Source organism: Egretta garzetta, unplaced genomic scaffold, assembly GCF_000687185.1.
Source record: "Egretta garzetta isolate BGI_Z169 unplaced genomic scaffold, ASM68718v1 scaffold33, whole genome shotgun sequence".
NCBI classification, from domain to species: domain Eukaryota; kingdom Metazoa; phylum Chordata; class Aves; order Pelecaniformes; family Ardeidae; genus Egretta; species Egretta garzetta.
Window position 1 is genome coordinate 2,205,530 of NW_009259250.1, and position 18,438 is coordinate 2,223,967.

The following is an 18,438-nucleotide window of genomic DNA, read 5'->3' on the forward strand; positions in this document are numbered from 1 at the left end:
GCTGTGCTTTTTCACAGCGGTGTTATGGGACAGATTTATCCCAGACTGGTGAGATTTCCTCCAGCAAATGAAGGCAGGGCAGACAGCAATGGCCTTCAGTCCCAAAACCCAAGCAATTTACACCGGTGCAGTGTAGCATTTTGTTGACTGGGGGGGTGAGTTGGGTCTGCTGAGGCTGCCCTGCCACAGGTCTCTCGATGCTCCTGCTCACCTCGTCCCTCTTACGCGCTAGGCCAGCCAGAGGAAGCATTACTGCCTGCTGGTCCCACCATAAGTGCCGCAGGATGGACTCCTCTGAGCATGACAGGCCCATGCTTCCTCCCTACCTCACCTTCCTCCGCCGAGTCTGTAAACTGTTTTATGCAGGGAAAAATACAAATTCTTCCATTAGCTCAAAGCTTTGCCTACACACAGAGGAGAGCAAACAACACAATCTGCTGTTCTGGTGAGAGAGTATGCCTGTGTTTACTCTTTCCTGATCCCGCTACCAATGTGTTCAGGATTTTCTGAAAGCCTTTACTAGAAAATTGCAACCACAGAAACGCCCGGGTGTTCAGGTTTTGCCTGTTTTCCCTAGAAAATTCCAGCATTATGAGACAAAAGGAAAATGGGTGTCTCCAACCTCCAATTTTATTGGATTGATTCTTCTTGGGCTAGGGGCAGGGCAGCATCTACCAGCAGTGTAACCCTCAGAGCAGTTATTTATCCGATAGCTATTGCTGAGGGGAGATACCTACTCTAAATGCATCCATCAGAGCTTCACACAGCATTCTGTGAAAACATGGTATCTAGGAACTAACAGTATCTGATTTGATTGAAGACTTTATGCAGATACCCACTCCTTTTTCCGGGCAACCCTGTCAATACCAGCTCTCTTTCTATAGAGTCTCTTCTTCGATGGTAAACAGAAATCAGCTTCAAGCAGTTTTTCTTGATATTGATATGTGCTCGACTATTGTCTTTTTTTCCTGTTCTCTGTCTGAATATTAATACTGTTTAGGCAAAGAACAGAAGGCTGAGAGGGAACACAATAGCAAGGGTAGGAGGTTTTCCTGAGGGCAACGAGCCGTTCTCTCTGCCCACCGAGGACAGAGGAAGCACGCTTCAATACAGCAAGGGAGATTCAGTTAAGTGAGTAACCAAAGTTTTCCAACTATAAAAGTCTTTAAGCAATCTGTTCCGACGGCTAAGCTGCATTGGAGAATACACATCACTGAAAGCTGGGAAGGATAGGTCCCACAAACACCTACTGGGAACAGCACAGGCATTTCTGTATCCCGTCATTTTCTGCAGGAACCTGCCCTGATGTTACAAGGACCTTTCGCCGGTGCGAGTTGCTACCCCACCACCTTAACCACAGCAGCATTGAAGCACTAACCGAGCATTTCTTCCTGCTGCCCCAGCTCCCCTTTCCTAAAATACAGCTGCTAAATATTAACATGAAAAATAAATATTTGGCAGATGGAATTGAACAGTCATTTCAGAATGCTGCACATTGCTACAGGAAGCTACTCTTAAAATTCTTTAACGCCCCTTCTAGTGATGCTGTTATTTTGGTAAAATTTGTGAGCGGAGATACGGAGCATGACCCAACATTTTTTTAGAAATATGTCTTCACAACAGCGATAAAGCTTTTATTCTGTCTACCAGTTGTAAATAGTCAAACTTCTAGCAATCTACTCAAACATTTAGTGCTAGATTTACTGTGCAGTTAAAGTATACGTGCCCGGGCAATGCTTTCCAGCAAAATAAATAAACTTTTTAAAAAATCTGTATTTTGTTTCCCTATTTCTTCTTTTATTTTGCATATTTTTAAAATTTGTTTTGCAGTTGTTCTCTTTCATCCTTTCCAGAATTTGGTGTCCATGGATTTTTTAATTTGCATCACTTCTGTTATTCTTTCAGTATTTTTCCTTTATGAATAATTATTTTCCCCCTTCTATTCTTTCCTATTCTACACTATTGAAGTCTTCTCTACATGCAAAAAAAGAGAAAAAAACCCTATTCATTTTATTTATTGCTGGAGGATTCCTAGGAAATAAGGCACAAACCTGTACTTCAGGTGAGATAGCTACCAGCGAGAGCAAGTCACCCTTTCAGACATGTAATAGCCTTAAAGCAGCGAACACCTTTTGAAGACAACCTCGTGTTGGCAATTCTGGTAGGTATGTGTTAGGAATAATTTCTCAACAGTATGAAATGGAGTAAAAAAAAATGTTAATCCTCTCACTGCCGAGGATTTGAAAAGCATGACTGATTGCAGAACGAATACCCCACCCCCTCCTAATTAATGAGACTAGTGACACGTTAATTAAGAACATGCATAAGCCTTTGCAAGATGTACGTCATGTGCTTGTCAGTGGGTAAGACACAAGTCTGGGGAGACTGCCACTTCATTACGGACAGAATTCATTTACTGCAACTTAAACACTAGTTAGAATCTATTAAATGTACTTAACTGTCCTGTTGAAAATTTGAAATAAGAGCAATGTGGCTAATGAGAATAAAAATGATGAATTCCTATTACTCATTTACTTCATAGGGATTAAGGCAGGAGTTCTAGGGAAATAGTACTTTAAGTGCAAGACAGTGTTCAGAGAAATTTCTGATCCTACATACCACCCTCCCGTTCGTGCCGTAAGACACACGTGCAAACGCTGCCTTGCTGTGTAACTGCAGGTGGTGGGTTGCCCTTGGCTGCCAGGCAGGCGCCCACCCAGCCCCTCTGTCCCTCTCCCTCAGCAGGACCGGGTGAGAAAAGACAGTGCAAAGCTCACGGGTCGAGACAAGGACAGGGAGATCACTCAGCAACTGCAGTCAGGGGCAAAACAGACTCAACCTGGGGAAGATTAATTTAATTTATTGCCAGTACCAGAGTAAGTCAGAAATCAAAACAAAACTAAACCCACCTCTCCCCTCCTCCTTTCCCCGCCTTCTTCCCAGGCCCAGCTTCACTCCTGACTCTTCTGCCTCCTCTCCCCACCTTGAGCAGCACAGGGGGATGGGAAATGGGGGCTGTGGTCAGTTCGTAACACTTCATCTCTCCTGCTCCTTCCTCTTTCATGAGCTTCTCCCACTTGGGTCCCCCATGGGCCACAGTTCCTGCCAGGAAACCTGCTCCAGTATGGGCTCTCTGCAGGCTGCCGGGGAATCTCTGCTCCGGCACCTGGAGCACCTCCTGCCCTCCTGCTGCACTGGCCTGGGGGGCTGCACACTTGTTTATTTTCCCCTCACTCCTTTCACAGCTGCTGTGCAGCGTTTTTTACCTTTTCTCAAATATGATACTTACAGAAGTGCTGCCAATGTCGCCGATCAGCTCAGCTTTGGCCAGTGGCAGGTCTGCTTGGGGCCGGCAGGAACTGTCGGACATGGGGGCAGGTCTGGTGTCTTCTCAGGGAAAGCACCCACACAGCCCCCCTGGCTGCCAAAACCTGGCCACATAAACCAACACGCTTCAAAAGCGGAAGTCACTACAGCGCTGAGAAGCACGTTCTCCTTCTCTGCCCATGTTCATCTACCACAAACGTGTTTTACTTATTCAAGTACGTACTGCTTCTGTAATAATTATTGCAATGAAATTCTAATAAACCCTGTCTATTGCGATAGGACGAAGGGAAATGGTCTGAAGTTGTGCCAGGGCAGGTTTAGGTTGGACATTAGGAAAAATTTTTTCACCGAAAGGGTTGTCAAGCATTGGAATGGGCTGCCCAGGGAAGTGGTCGAGTCCCCATCCCTGGAGGTATTTAAAAGACGGGCAGATGAGGTGCTCAGGGCCATGGTTTAGTGGTGGGATGGCAGGGTTAGGTTAACAGCTGGACTTGATGATCTTAAAGGTCTTTTCCAACCTAAACGATTCTATGATTCTGTGTAATATTTATAGTGTAATACATACTTCATGCTTCTTAGAATGGTAGTTTTCTTTCACTTTTTGTAGTTTAGATTTTTCCATAATAAATAACTCTAAATACTTGCATTATAACTAAATTTCTTCTCCCCCCTTCAATCTTTAGTTTACCCTGGTAGAGTTGCTTAGTTTTAGTATAAGTCCAGCTTCACTGGTCCCTTTCCCTTGCTCAGTGTTTGTCCATACTCGCACTTGCTCCAAAGCTGTGGTGAACCCAAATGGAAGATTATGAATGACTTCTCCCCCTGGTTCAATCTGCCCCCACTGGTTACACCGAGCACACTACTGCCAGATTTCTGCTGAACAAAGGTAGGTGTTTTTTTCAAATCAAGTTGTGAAAAGAAGAAAATCACTGTATTGGTGTATGACGTAATTTTATTTTGTCAATGAAATGCCCTATCGTCATAAAAGAGAACACATTTTCTAATCTTGAAGCCAGCAAGATTGGGAAAAAAAGGAAAATCGAACTTGGTTTTCCTATACATAATTTCCATACTGAGACTACATTCAGAGGAAAAAAACCCCTAGAATTAAAATGTAAGCAGACATTACTTACGCAGCTCTCTTCTTAAAAAATAAACTGGACACGTCACACAACTCACACATGGTGCTTCGCTAGCATAATATGCTACAAATAGAATTATTCAAATGCAACTATGCAGCTTTTCTATTACCTAAGACCTTTGCATTTTTTTTATGTTGCAACACCTTTATTATTTACTTCACACTTCATTACCATGCTACAGAACAATCTTTTCTCCTTCTTTTCCAGTGGCTTGTTTCTCAGAAACAGGGCCTTCGCTGTGGCTTTCTTTGGAAACACCAAGCACTCAGTTTCAGATATTAAAAATATTCAAAGCATTTGAATATACATTCACAACAAGATTAAGCCTCCATTTTTCAAGTAAGGGTTCTCATGACTTGCTAGTAAACTAACAGAAAGAGCTGGTTATTATTTACCCCGTTCTCATTTGTGAAAATGTGCTCTGGATAGCTGTAATGCCTCAGAAATGCTCTCATCTGTGGGTGAGCTGAGTGTGCACCATCATGTCCCGCACAAGAATTACAGTAACTTGAGGCCTGGGTTCTCTCACAATATTCATGGATAGACCAAAATAACTGTAGAACTTTTTGAACAAACAACACTTTAAAAAAGTATTTGCATTTGTAGAACTACATAATCTCATTTTCAATGAGGTTAGGCTCTTAGGTCAAAAGTCCTATTTCACTTACTAAACATGGCTTTAAAAACACAGTATACATAACACTTATGTTACAAAGGTCTGAAAAACATTGGATCAATCAACGTTTCAACTCATTGCATTAATAAGGAAAGTAAACAGCAGCACTTTTGGAAAAGTATTCAAGTATTTCCCTGAAATACTACATAACAAAAAACAGATCCTAAACTTTGTATGACTGTACTTTAAGCAAGTATCATTTGCAAGTGCTTTTTTGTCACATAGAGCTGTATGAATAATAGTTTGCAGCACAGATATAGCACGCCATTTTGATATTACACAAAACTGGAATGTAAATAATTGCAATAGAAAAAAAAAGTATCTGCCATTTATAACAATTTTCAAGCATTTCAGTAATAAACTGACTGATCACCATGGCTTACACAGAGCAAGTACATGAGAGACTTAAAACTAATACAAGCTGAATGACAGAAGTGTCAGTAAATACGCGTGAGTAGAGGATCATTAGCTGTTCAGACACAAAAAAACCCTCAGAAGCAATGAGTTTTAAGGAGAACTACACACTTAAGAAAAGACAGAAGAGAGCAGGGGCTAACTTCTGATCCTCAAACAGGAATAAATGCGTACGAGAAAACCAAAATTTAGCCCCAAGCCTAGACACAGAACGTGTGTGTCACAATGCACAAATCCATACACAACTTAAATAATCACTCCATAGCTATACATGATAGTCTAATGGTTTTTGCTATAAAAACAAATCAGCACAGTGAATTCTTGATTTATCAGATGCCAGTTTCTTCCCTTGACTTCACAAAACAAATTTTGTTTCATATTTAGTTAAATAAACATTACTTTAAAAACCTTTAATCATCAAATCATATTTTTAAACTTAATATTCCAACATCTTATTTTGCAAAGACATTTTAACGTATGTAGCAGAATTTCCAAAGAATTGTGTACTGAAGAGGGAAGCTTTTCATATGCTAATTTTAGATATTTAAAAAAAAATTTTAAAACTTGCTGGTGTTTCAGAAGATATTTATATTTTCCTTTGCCTGTGCCTTCCTGGTATTATAAGTATCCCTGCGAGTTCCTTGCAAGACATTTCAGTTGCTGTGTGTGGTATTTGGTATCATCCAAACAGTCACAAACCCCTTCATAATCCCAAAAAGCATCATGCAAGGAAGCCTTTATAAATAGAATATATAGGATAAGGTATGATCTCTATACAGATGTGCTTATATTTTTCAAGGTATTTCTGTACTCTTATTGTTATTACTTAAAGCCAGGAATGTGTGTTTGAATTGCATTGATAAGTTGCAAGGTATAGTCAGAATAACAAAATTGAAGATTTTACTAAAAAAAAAAAATATGAGAATGGCAACAGTGTTGTCCACCATTTAAGCCACATGCAACTACATAACACTCCCAGAAGAAAACATCTTCTCAGACACTGAAAACATCTTGTCTTGATATCTTGGGTTTGATGACAATGGCAAGTCCAATGGTTTATAACATTTAGATATTATTGCAACACAACTGCTAAATTAGCTCTCTAGAGAAGCACAGAGAATTTATCATTGTGAATACATATACATACGCCTCTCTTTTCTAACATAACTTAAATTACATTGCTCCAAGATATAGTTTAATAACTACGTTTTTAAAAAATGATGCAATGCAATAAGATGTCTAAAATTATACTGAAGCCATCAAAAAAAAAATCTAAAATTTTAAAATACTTGTCAATTTGACTAAAATGCATATTTACTCAATTTCCTTGAGCTTCTATTTTTTCTTCTCCCCATTGGAGGAACAATGTCTATAGCAACTGTTCAACACTACTATGGCTGTAGGCAGCTTCATCTTTACAGTTTTCCTCGATTCCCCTTGCAAATAGTTTCATTAACTGGCAGTGAACCCTGAAAAATATGGAAACCAATTAGTAGGAAATAAATGAGGACTACATATTGAATTCTAATAATCTGTGAATTTCAAGCAGTTGAACAAAAGTTCCTTGCTCCAGAGTACAGAAACCGTGTTCTCATTCTTGATAGAATCCTCCCCTACAAAGAACGCTGGATGCTTTCATGTATCCATCACTCCTGTTACTCCTTTTTTCCACACAAAAAGTTCTATGGGGCACTTAGATGAGCTGATCTCATACAATATCTATAAAAATCACTTTGGACTGCTAAGTGATTATGTTTTAATGGAACACACTTGCATGTAAATATTCTCTATTGTGTTTTTGGTTCCCTTTGTTCTAAAAACAACAAACAAAAACAAGCAACCAAAAAAAATCCCAAACAAAAGAGAAAAAAAGCCCTTCAAGCTTCACAAACCTCTATTCCCTTCTAATCTGATTATTTGCAAAACTGCAAACTTTCATTTCTCCAAGGCTGGAGGTAAGACTCTGTGCTGTGTGTCAAAAAACACGAAGTATGGGACATACCAGCATTTCTGTAAGACAAAGATGCTTACTTCAGCTTAAATTTAACAGGAAAAGCTATTTCTCAGAGTAATGAGGTACTCCACTCATTTAAAAAAGAATCCTCCCAACACCACCTTCACTTTCAGCACTTGAAGTATGTAATATCAGTACCTAAGAAGTAAATGGGACTTCAAAGGTAGGGTCATCCATCTATCTCAGAGTGATCATTTACAATATACATGGTTGGAGTATTCTCTGTGTGGGACTCAAAAAAGTAACAAAACCAAAGTTTATTATCAGAAGACTCAAATTTGCTATGTGGAGGAACCTTTTTGGGATGTTTTTATGACCATCTTTAAAAATCAGTGAAAAGGCTTAATGTGTATTTCTGGTACATGGAAGGAAAAATTGATGCTTACCTCACTTCAATTGCTGAACTGTCCAGAGTTTCTCCATCGCAATTCCAGGTGCTACTAGCAATATTGCAGCAACAGGCTGGATGATCTCTGCAGAACTGGCCAAAACGTTTCTTTCCTATGTCCGTGACATTGCTTTCATTGTCCTCTGAAAGCTTTGATGTAAATTGAAAACTCTTCACCCGATAAACATGTACAAATGAGAAGTCAAACTACAAAGAAAAAAATAAATCAAAACAGGCAATTAAAATTTAACACATTTGACGTATAAAGCAACTCAGAATGCAGCATTTTGTATTCCAGAAAGTCTGTCCACTCCGATTTTCTATAGAAGTTTACCTGAGGCACAGCGACTTTTGTTTTTAAAAAACTGCACAAGTGAGAAACAATAAAGCAAAAATGGAACCACACCATAAAAGTGGTCCTCTTCAAGTAGCTGCTGTACTGCCACTTTACAGATAACCAGGTAACAGGTTCTGAGATTATGAGTAAATGGGGTATAAAAACTATTTAAAAAACCCCTATAACTGGGACTATGGAATCAAAGTCAAAAAGGTTTGGACTGAATCTTTGTGTCATTCTCAGGACCTGTTCAACTACAGTCCTTAAGGCAGATGGGCTTTTCTGAAAACCTTCTGCTTTTGCATTTGGAACAATGCCTGAAGGGGAGAATTCCATGGCGGTGTGATCAAATCACAGAGCTGGGTGTATATGAAAATAAGAGAGTAGAGGGCAATATTATTACATTCCAACAAAATAAAAATTATTTTTAACTAGTTAATTCAGCTAGAAAAAGTAGGACAATTAAGAGATTGCACTTATAATAGAGGTTGCAAATTTACACTACAATATTGTACAAATGCTTTAAAACAGGCTTTGTAAATTAAAGAAACCATCAAATTAGAGGGTGCCCCCACCTGCCCTGAAAGCAACTTAGCCGATATGGACTTAAACATTTTGCAAGCTGTAATAAATACAGGCTTCTCGTTTAGCAAAGGCAATGGAGTATGTCTGTGTGCATCTGTGGGAGGGGGTGACAAGGAAGCCAAAGTGAATAAAAAAACAGTTTACCCATAAACTGGTCTGTATTAACGTACAGTCACCTTTTTCTTCCTTTTTCTTTTCACATTTTCTTAAGTTTTCAAGCAGGGTTTCTCACTATTATGGTAGACACTAACCCGGGACGAGGACATAAGTACAAACCTGCATTTAATCTACATTGCAAACCCAATGTGTCTCAGAGAGAAACAGTGGGGAAGCACTGGAAGGTGAACAACCACAGTGGCAACCACAAAAAGCATCAGAGTTGAAGGGACCTCCTAGGTCTTAAGTTTCTTCGGCTTTTAACCATAAACTAGTCCGAACAGCTTGGTTGCAAAAACTGGTATCCATGGCTGCACAGAGCCACCCATGAACGCTTGCATGTCTCCAGTCTAGGCAGAACATAGTCTCTTGAAAAATGTTGAAGCCAATTTGAAAGGTAGCCAGGGAAGGCTTCAAATAATCAAAAACATCAAGGGAACAGTGAGAGTGAGTGAGAAGGAGGGAAGAAGAAGAGACTGAGAGTAGCAGGAAGGAGGAATACAGACACAAACACAATGTCCTGGGGAATGGTAATGAGGAAATACAGGAAAGAGAATCTATACTAATTCTTCTACAGAGGAAGAAGAATAGCATCATAAACAAGTGAGATTTATTATCTCTTTTATAACTTGGTATGACATTAGCCCACTGTTCAGATAATTTTCAGAACATGTTAATAATACCAGCTTGTGACAAATATTAAACGTGTGTATTCACAGCCATAGCTCTGGTTTCAACAGATACTACAATCCAAGCAGTGATGAATCTTCCCTTGTACTTTATCCTGACAGCTACAACATAGGCAAGGAATAATTTTGAAGCTGAATGCATAAAGCTCATATCCCGGTCACATACACATATTAAAATTCTGCTGAAAGCCTGCAGTTTACAATCAAACTGCAGTTCTGGTAACTTTCTTCTAAACCACATTTTTACACAGTTTACAAAAAATGATTTATTAGTCTTCACTACATCTTCTACCTCAGCTACATTATGCTGTCGTGAGCAGTTTTTCATGACGAATACATGGGGGCACAGGTGTGATAAAATCACTGTAAATATTGTCCAAACAGCAAATATATGGAAAATGTTATGAAACACAATTCAATTAGCAAAAGTGGAATTTTGCTAAAATGCTATGGCCAGAGACTTGACTTAGCTAAAATATTTTTTTTTTTTTTGTGGTACACATGCTGAGATTATGTCACCCAGAATGTATAGACTTTAAAAAAAAAAACAAAGCAAAAACCAAACCAATCCAGCTCTGTAGATGTTCTTTTTGTCATATAAGAATATTGATATTTACAACTTAGACTGACTCTGGAGAATTCATCAGCAAAGGGAATACACACCTGATCATCTTGGTTTGTATGTCTAACAAGATACCGCAGAAAATCAAATCTGGAGCATTTACGAACGAGAATGAGGTCGGCTGAACCATCTGCCAAATGAGCTGCTGGTGAAAGACCTTTTGGAGTTCGTGGACAGGCACAGCTCATATTTACTGCATTGATGGCTAGAAATTTCCCTTTAATAACCTTCCATTCTTCATCTTCTGAAACACATCAATAAAGGCATGCAGATAGGTTATTATTTGATCTACTCACAAGAACACTAAAAAGCAATCATTCTTGGCAACTTAAAAGTTTTTACTGGGCATATTCATGCACTGTCAATACACAACTAAAATAAATGGCATTTAAAAAAAAAAAAACATCTCTTTTTCATATACTAACAGAGAAAGTTGCTTTCTTCCTTCACAGGCTGCGATTATGTACTGAAACTGCTCACCATGTCCAACATATGCATGTCAAACTCAGGATCAATGTTATTTGGGTAAACCCACAAAGCCTTAGGCAGGGACAAGACAGAGGCAAATTACAACTCTTGTAGTGTGAAAGTTCAGGGGGATTTTTAACTTTTTACAAATTTTATTCTTGGTCTTCAACATGTTAATCTTTAATAAACAATGATGCAACGACAGCGGTTTAGTATTTGGTTTCCAAATCAATATTTCTTTTCTGCCTCAATGCCACAAATTATATTAAAAAAAAAAAAAAAAAAAAAAAAAAAAGAGAAGACAAGAAGAGATGACTCAGGGATCAGCAAGGACCAGCAGGCAGCAGATCAGGAATCTGTTTCCACCCCACCCCCGATGTCTGAAGATGAGTACTATTAACAGAATTGAACTTTCCTGTGTACAAATCTTCAGAGATTTCTGGAAAACATTACAAAAGTCTGTTTTCAACAACATGAAACCTTTCTGTTAGAGATTAGACCTAGACTGAGCTTAAACGTGTGATGGCATCAATACTACCAAGAGCAGAGGAATTTTCTGGAACAAAGAAACACCAGCAGGCACTGCATAGAGTTGTCACCTAAACTGGATCTTCCTGAATATGGATAAAATAGATTAAAAATGCCTTTGCATTTTTAAACATAATTGCCTTCTTCACTACAATAAGAGAAAGCCATAAAGCATAACACTCCTTTTCTCCTCCCAGTTTAAGTGGACTTGGATATTTCAGATTAACAACTCCACAGAAATAATGATTGCAGAATAATCTATGGAGATACACATGGTTCTAAGACTGGAGTTCAGGAGTGAAGTGCCACTGTTGATGATGGGGGGAAATTAAGGAATAAACAAAAAATAAAGTTTGTTTATATAAGCTTGTTAAAATTTGATCATCAAACTACAGCAAGGTAGATGTTTTGAGGCATATTAACTGGTACAGACTTAGAAATCTAACATTATTCAGTTCCCCACATTTGGGTTAACTTAGTTATTTTCAAGGTGCTGCTTTGATGGGACTACAGATGACAATTATGCTATATATTTCACATCCTGATATTCTGATATTCTTTACTGTCTTTAGTTTTAGGAGCTTGACATTTACATTACAGAACCATTATTACAATTGTCTAGGTAATTTTGGACCTAAAGTCTACAATGAGTTCATTTTGAGTTGACCTCTTCCAAGCTTTATGTATCAGAAAATAAAGAAAAAATAGTAATTAAAAAAAGTTTGGAAAGTTTTTTGTAGTTTTTATTTGCTCTTTGAACTCTTCTCACTTCCTTGAATTCTTATTCATTGGAACTTCTTACCATCCACTCTAGTAACAGAATCAAGAAAAACAGAATTCCAGGAAAAATAGAGTAGGATTATAATGTGACAAAAGACTTAGAGGAAACTAAAAACTTTATTCTTTTTCTGTCTAGACTATCCTCTCTATCTCCTGATAATCATGAAATAAACAAGAAACACAGCTCTTAAATTCAACATTTTTGCATCATTTGCTAGACAGTTTTAGTATTGCTTGCTTTACTGCTCATCTTTTTATGTTGCTTTCAAACAGGACATTACAGAAAGAAATATTTAAATCAGATTCAAAATGTGTACCTTAAGAGAGATGAGAAAGACTTAAATGTCCAACTATACAGAATTACTCTGTTCAGGCTGTGGGCAAATGATGAGGCCCTGCTCTGGGATGGAGGTAACTGAACAGAACATAAGAAACTACTGGAACTGGAAACATCTGTGTGCAAATCTATACAGGTGCTTGTTTACAAGAAAACCAGGCATTTTCTGATATACAAACAACAAAATGAAAACAACACCCTTTACTGACAAATGCTTTTGTTGTTTATCTGAGAAGCATTAATAACTTAGTCTATAGTGTCTAGATCTGTGTTAACTTTTGAAGTATGCTCACTGTAGTGAGTTGCAAATTATTTACAGCAGAATGCTCACGTATGTAACTGTAACAGACTGTTTGCACCTGGTGGAAAAGTACCGGTCAGTATTAATTTCAGCATGTTACTCAAAAAAAGCTTCACTGTTCAAGTAAGAACAAAGTCAGGGTATTTATCACATTTTAAATGACCAACTCTTTTCATAACCTTTCTGCAAGGTGCATCACTGTGATAGCACAAATTATTTGCCCAAAATTTCTTTCATACAGTAGAGCAATCATAAGCAGGGAGAGCATAAACAGCACTCATTTCAGCTGTCTATTGTGTATATATACTGCAAGTTGCTGAAATCAGCATATACTACCAGCACTCCAAGTTTATTCAGCACATGCACAGACCTCTGCATAATACAAATATGTTTGGTGACAGTCAATGCAAGCATCCTTCTAAACTTACCCGAATTGTACACAAACCAAATAGGCACAATGAATGAGGCAGCCAATACACTCTGCTGAGTAAAAAGCTTACCTGAGGTGGCGATTTAAAAACCCTTTTTATTGCAAATCAAGAGTACCTGATTGTTATTGTTTGCTTATCAGTACTGCATGGAGAAGGGACTGGACTGCAAAGAAAGCCAGCTACCAGAAGTAAAATGGATTTAAGTAAACAATCTCCTACATAATCAGCTGCTTAATGTCTTGTGCAATGCTGGCTAAAGCAGTCTTCATCGCTCACTAACCTGTAACTTTCTTATGCCTTTGCTGGATCAAAGCTAACAAAATGGCAGATTTAAAAAAAAAAACCAAAACAACCCCCCCACACACCAAAACCCCCACCTAAACACACAAAAAACCCCCACAAATAATACCAAACAACCCACACACAAACAAAAGAAAAAAGGTTGGCAATTTCTAGCTACAGTTAATTCTCAAAAAGACAGATTTTTTTGTTACCAAAAAACCTACTACCAGATTTAGCTTCTAGGAAAATATTATATAAAGCAATTTCTTTAGCTGAACCTGGGCATAAATTAAAACAACTCAAGAAATACTCCAGTCTGGCCATCCGCTGACTATATCAAAGATCTGAAAGCATTAGCTGGGATGAAAGCACTATATATAAGCATGGGCAACAGGAATTCAAGTTGGCATGGAAATCTATCTACAGTCTTTATGGTACCAATGAATCTCTATTGTATGATGATACTCTTTTTGCTAACAAATGGCTAGAACCTGGCACAGATATTGTGCAAAATAACTGTAATTATAAGCTAATCTAGGTAATAAGGACCAATGTTTGTGTCAAGAAAATTACAGTTTTATGCACTGGGCTCTATGAGAAAGAAAAAAAAAAAAAAAAGAAAAAAAAAAAGATTAAAAGCAAAAGCAAGCACCCATGGGAAGGCTGCCTGCTGTTTAGGAGCAGTTTATCCAAGATGATGAACTGAGACCAGAGGCAAAACTTGGCCAACTGAATCTGTATATCTTACTCCAGCAAGGCCACAAGTGTATCAGTATCAGCACTTCCTGTTAGGATGCACTAGTCAGACATAAAGAGATACAGCTAGGAGGATGACTGCACAGAATCCAGTATACTAACAGTTGTTTTAACAAAAGGAGAAGTTATGCCCACAAAAAAAAATAATAAAAAAATCCAAGGAAGTGTGCACAGGGCTTGGAATGGGGGGTGGAGGTGGGGAGAGAATAAGGATAGCATAACTTGAGAAGGAGGTGAAGAGTCTCATTTATCATCTATACCGAGTATCAGTGGGGTATTGTACAGCAATACTTAAGTCCACTAGATCAGTTATTAGTTGTCCAAGTTCACTACTTCATATTAATAAAAAGCTTTACATAGGGTGACTTTTGTGCTAACAAACACAAATTTTTAATCCTGCTCTATTCTAAAAGTTATCTTAATGAACTGCTTCCTTCTATACTACCTCACACTTTATCAGTTATGTCCTTCTCACAAAGAATGCAGTCCTAGCTCACAGAATATATGTGTCTTAAAAAAAAAAAATAAACCCAACACAATAAAATATACAAGTAATTAATAGAATTTTCTCAGAATTTTCTGAGGTTTGGGTGAAGGAGACACCTTAAATATTTTTCACATATTTACAAGTTTTTTCCTTAATTTAAAGAAACAATAGATTATCTAGCAATTCACAATGTTTAAAAACCAAAACACACACACTTGAACTGACATATTTAGAATAGTATTTTGCATAATACTACACCATCTTTGTTTTTATGACAAATTACCTTCATGTTTTAATCCACATTCCTTGTGCTGTTCTGCCAGCTGTTGCTCACTTTTCTTGCAAATGTAACATCTGAAAACAAAGATACCAGTCAGTTCCTGAAAACAAAACTATTATTCAGTTTAACTTTCTTGTTTTACCCAATCATTACAGGACCGTGGCATGAATCATGACAGCCCTGCAGGCAGTATAGGTACTTAAGCGCAGTGCTGAAGATTACTGGATGTCAGAAATAACAGCATTATAGAGCCATATGATCACATAGGTTGGAAGAGACCTCTGATGTGGTCCAAACCTCTGCTCAAAGCAGGTCTTAGAGGATCAGGGTGTTCAGTGTCTTGTTCAGTCAAGTTTTGAATATCTGCAAGGGTAGAGTCCACAAGACCTCTGGGCAACCTGTTCCAATATTTGACTGTTATAACAGTGAAAGACAATGACATACTGGAGCCAGTCCATCTCACAAGTGCTGAGTACTGGGAAAGAACCACTTATCCTGATCTGTTGATTTCTCTCTTGCTTAGAAAGCCCAATATGCAATTGTCCCTCGTTGCTGCAAGGACACACTGCTGACTCAGGTACAACTGTTGTTCACCAGGATCCTGAAGTCCTTTTTGGCAGAGCTGCCTTCCAGACAGTCAATGCCCAGTCAGTACTGCTGCATGGGACTATTCCACCCCAGATACACAATGTTTGCCTCTCCTGAACTTCAGGAGGTTCCTATCAGTGTTTTCTTCAGCCCACCAAGGTCCCTCTGAATAGCAGCCCTGACTTTCAACATGTAAACCAGTCCTCCCAATCTGGTACCATCTATAAAACTACTGAGAGTGCACTCTCTGCCATGGTCCAAGTCATTAATAAAGATGTTGCACAGTATTAGCCCTGGTATTGATGCCCAAGGGGCACCGTTAGCAAGTGGCTGCCAGTTGGACTTGGTACTCACAACCTTTCTAGGTAGTCTAGACAGTTTTCTACCCACCCACTTATCTAGTCCACACGTCATCAATTTGGTTTTAAGACTACTACAGGAAACAGTACCAAATGCCTTGCTAAAGTCAAGGTATGTAACACCCACTTATCCACGGGCTTGGGGACCTGGAAGGCCTGGGGCAGACTACATCAGTGGAAGCTGGGGCAAAGGAGTAATTTTCCAGCTTTTTCCATATCTTTTATCCCTAGGTTCCCCATACCACTAAGCAGAAGGTCCACAATTCCTTTAACCTTTTGTTATGATTGGTATACTTGTATAATCCCTTCATAAGAAGTAACACCCTTCATGTCCCTCACTGATTTCAACTCCACCTGAGCTCTGGGTTTCTCAGTTCCATCCCTGCATGTTTAGGCAATGTTTCTGTGGTCTTCCGAAGTAACCCATTCCACTTCCACCTTCATTTTACTTCTCAGATCCTTGCTTATCCATGCTGGTTTTCTATCACGCTTACTCAAGTTTCTGTGTATCAGAATGGACTCTTCTTGTGCTTTGAGGAGGTACCAGCCAACTCTCCTGGGCCTCTCTATCCTCCAGGGCAGTCTCCCACGGAATCTTGCAAGATTCCTGAATAAACCAAAATCTGTTCTCCTAAAGTTCAGGGTTGCAATTTTACTTTTTGTCTTCCTTAGTTCTCTCAGGATTTTAAACTCTATAATTTCACAGTCACCACTGCCAAGACTGCCCTCAACCATCACATCCCCCACTTTCCTTTTCTGTAACAAGACCAGCAGAGCATTTCTCCTAGTAAGCTTGTCAATCATCTGCATGATCACTGTCATTCAGGATTCTCCTGAATTGCTTGTGCCCAGCCCTAATGCCCTTCCAGCAATTACCTGGATGTATAAAATCAGCCGTGAGGCATCAGGCACTCTTTACTCCCTGACTGAGACCTGGACAACAGCTTTCTCCCTTTGGAGCTTCTCCTGCATCAAGGCACCTGATGGATCAGGATAGCTGCTCCAGCTAATACTGCAGACTGAGCTGTAGCATGTCACAGCACAGTCTCAACAAGTTCCATGTAGTTTCTGGCCAAAGTTTATGGCTCCTCCGTATCCTGCTGTGCTGTTTGCTGCTGCGACAACTACCGTATCTCTGATAGCTACATTCATATATGAAGAAGAATAATAAATACTAGGGTGTAACTTCAAAGCAAAGAGAAAGGAAGGAACACTGGGAGACTAAGGTAAGCCCCCTGAATGGAGAAACAAGTGAAGAATATCACACAGAATTTATACAGCATAGTAACAGCCTATAAAAAAAAAGGCTAAGTAGGGTGATTCCTGAGAGGACCTATCCTTACGACAAGCCATGCCAGCAGTTGTCATGGCACTAAAACAATCACTACAATTGCTAGCTCCAGTTATAATGTGAACATTTGAGAATTTTTGAATAGTTATTTCCATTTGTAGAAGCTATGAGGCATCCAGACTTTTCATTTATTAGCAGTAACACAGCATAGTACCCTCAGCATCTTGTAACTGGGTATCGTGCCTGTTATACTTTGTTTCATTTAAAATTGGGAGAGTGGGGGACAAGCTAACAAAATTTTATCACACTTTTGTTTACTGACCTGATAAAATGAGGTTTCTTTTTAATGAGTCAATAAACTTTTTTAAAAGCTCGTCTCTTTCAGCATAAGTGCTTTGACATTAAAAACAACATTTCTGTGACTTCTGTTTATGTATAGGACTTTTCAAATAGTTCATGTCAAATATCCCGAGATAAATATTAGCCTACCCTGTTCTGCAGCTTTCTTTATCTCGCGGAGATCCCAATGTGTGTTTTGCTGGTTGAAAAGAAATTGTTCCTTCATAGTAATGATGAGAAAGAAAAGTCTTGAAGCCTACATAAAAAAAGGTATTAAGCAGCACTGTCATTAATAAATCCACACTATGAACACCTCTGCATACATCCCTTGATTGTTCCTTCTCTGAGGACTTCAAACCAATAGTCGCTCTCCTCAAGCTCTTTGTGTCATGATGTTTTAAACTGTAAAGGACAAGGAAATAACCCCCCCAACTTCTTAACATTTACCAGTAATGCCGTTACTTTGCTTGACATCTTTAAAAGCCAACTAAATATTTTAGCTGTACATCACCGCTGAATCTTAAATGAGCCTACACCGCTCAAATTCTGCTTATGTATCTTCTTGCCCTAACACAAAACAAATCAAAGGAGGCAAAAAAAATACCTTCTAGTAGCATAGATTTGTCCAAATATTAGTGTCCTGGTTTCAGCTGGGATAGAGTTAATTTTGTTTCTAGCAGCTGGCATAGTGCTGTGTTTTGGATTTAGTATGAGAAGATGTTGATAACTCACTGATGCTTTAGTTGTTGCTGAGCAGTGCTTACACCAGTCGAGGGTTTTTCAGCTTCCCATGCTCTGCCAGGGGCACAAGAAGCTGGGAGGGGGCACAGCCGGGACAGCTGACCCCAACTGGCCAAAGGG

General features: G+C 38.8%; 1 protein-coding gene across 1 annotated transcript in view; it reads right to left on the reverse strand.

Moving 5' to 3' along the window:
- Positions 1–4,310: 4,310 nt before the first annotated feature.
- The window catches only part of CERK (ceramide kinase), a gene marked incomplete at its 5' end in the record, with an annotated part of 20,526 nt that continues 6,398 nt past the window's right edge, over positions 4,311–18,438 (reverse strand). The window contains 5 exons of the mRNA XM_009636089.2: positions 4,311–7,028; positions 7,960–8,168; positions 10,392–10,594; positions 15,004–15,074; positions 17,728–17,833. Of these exons, the coding sequence (XP_009634384.1) occupies positions 6,929–7,028; positions 7,960–8,168; positions 10,392–10,594; positions 15,004–15,074; positions 17,728–17,833 (689 nt within the window). The remainder of the gene's footprint in view (positions 7,029–7,959; positions 8,169–10,391; positions 10,595–15,003; positions 15,075–17,727; positions 17,834–18,438) is intronic.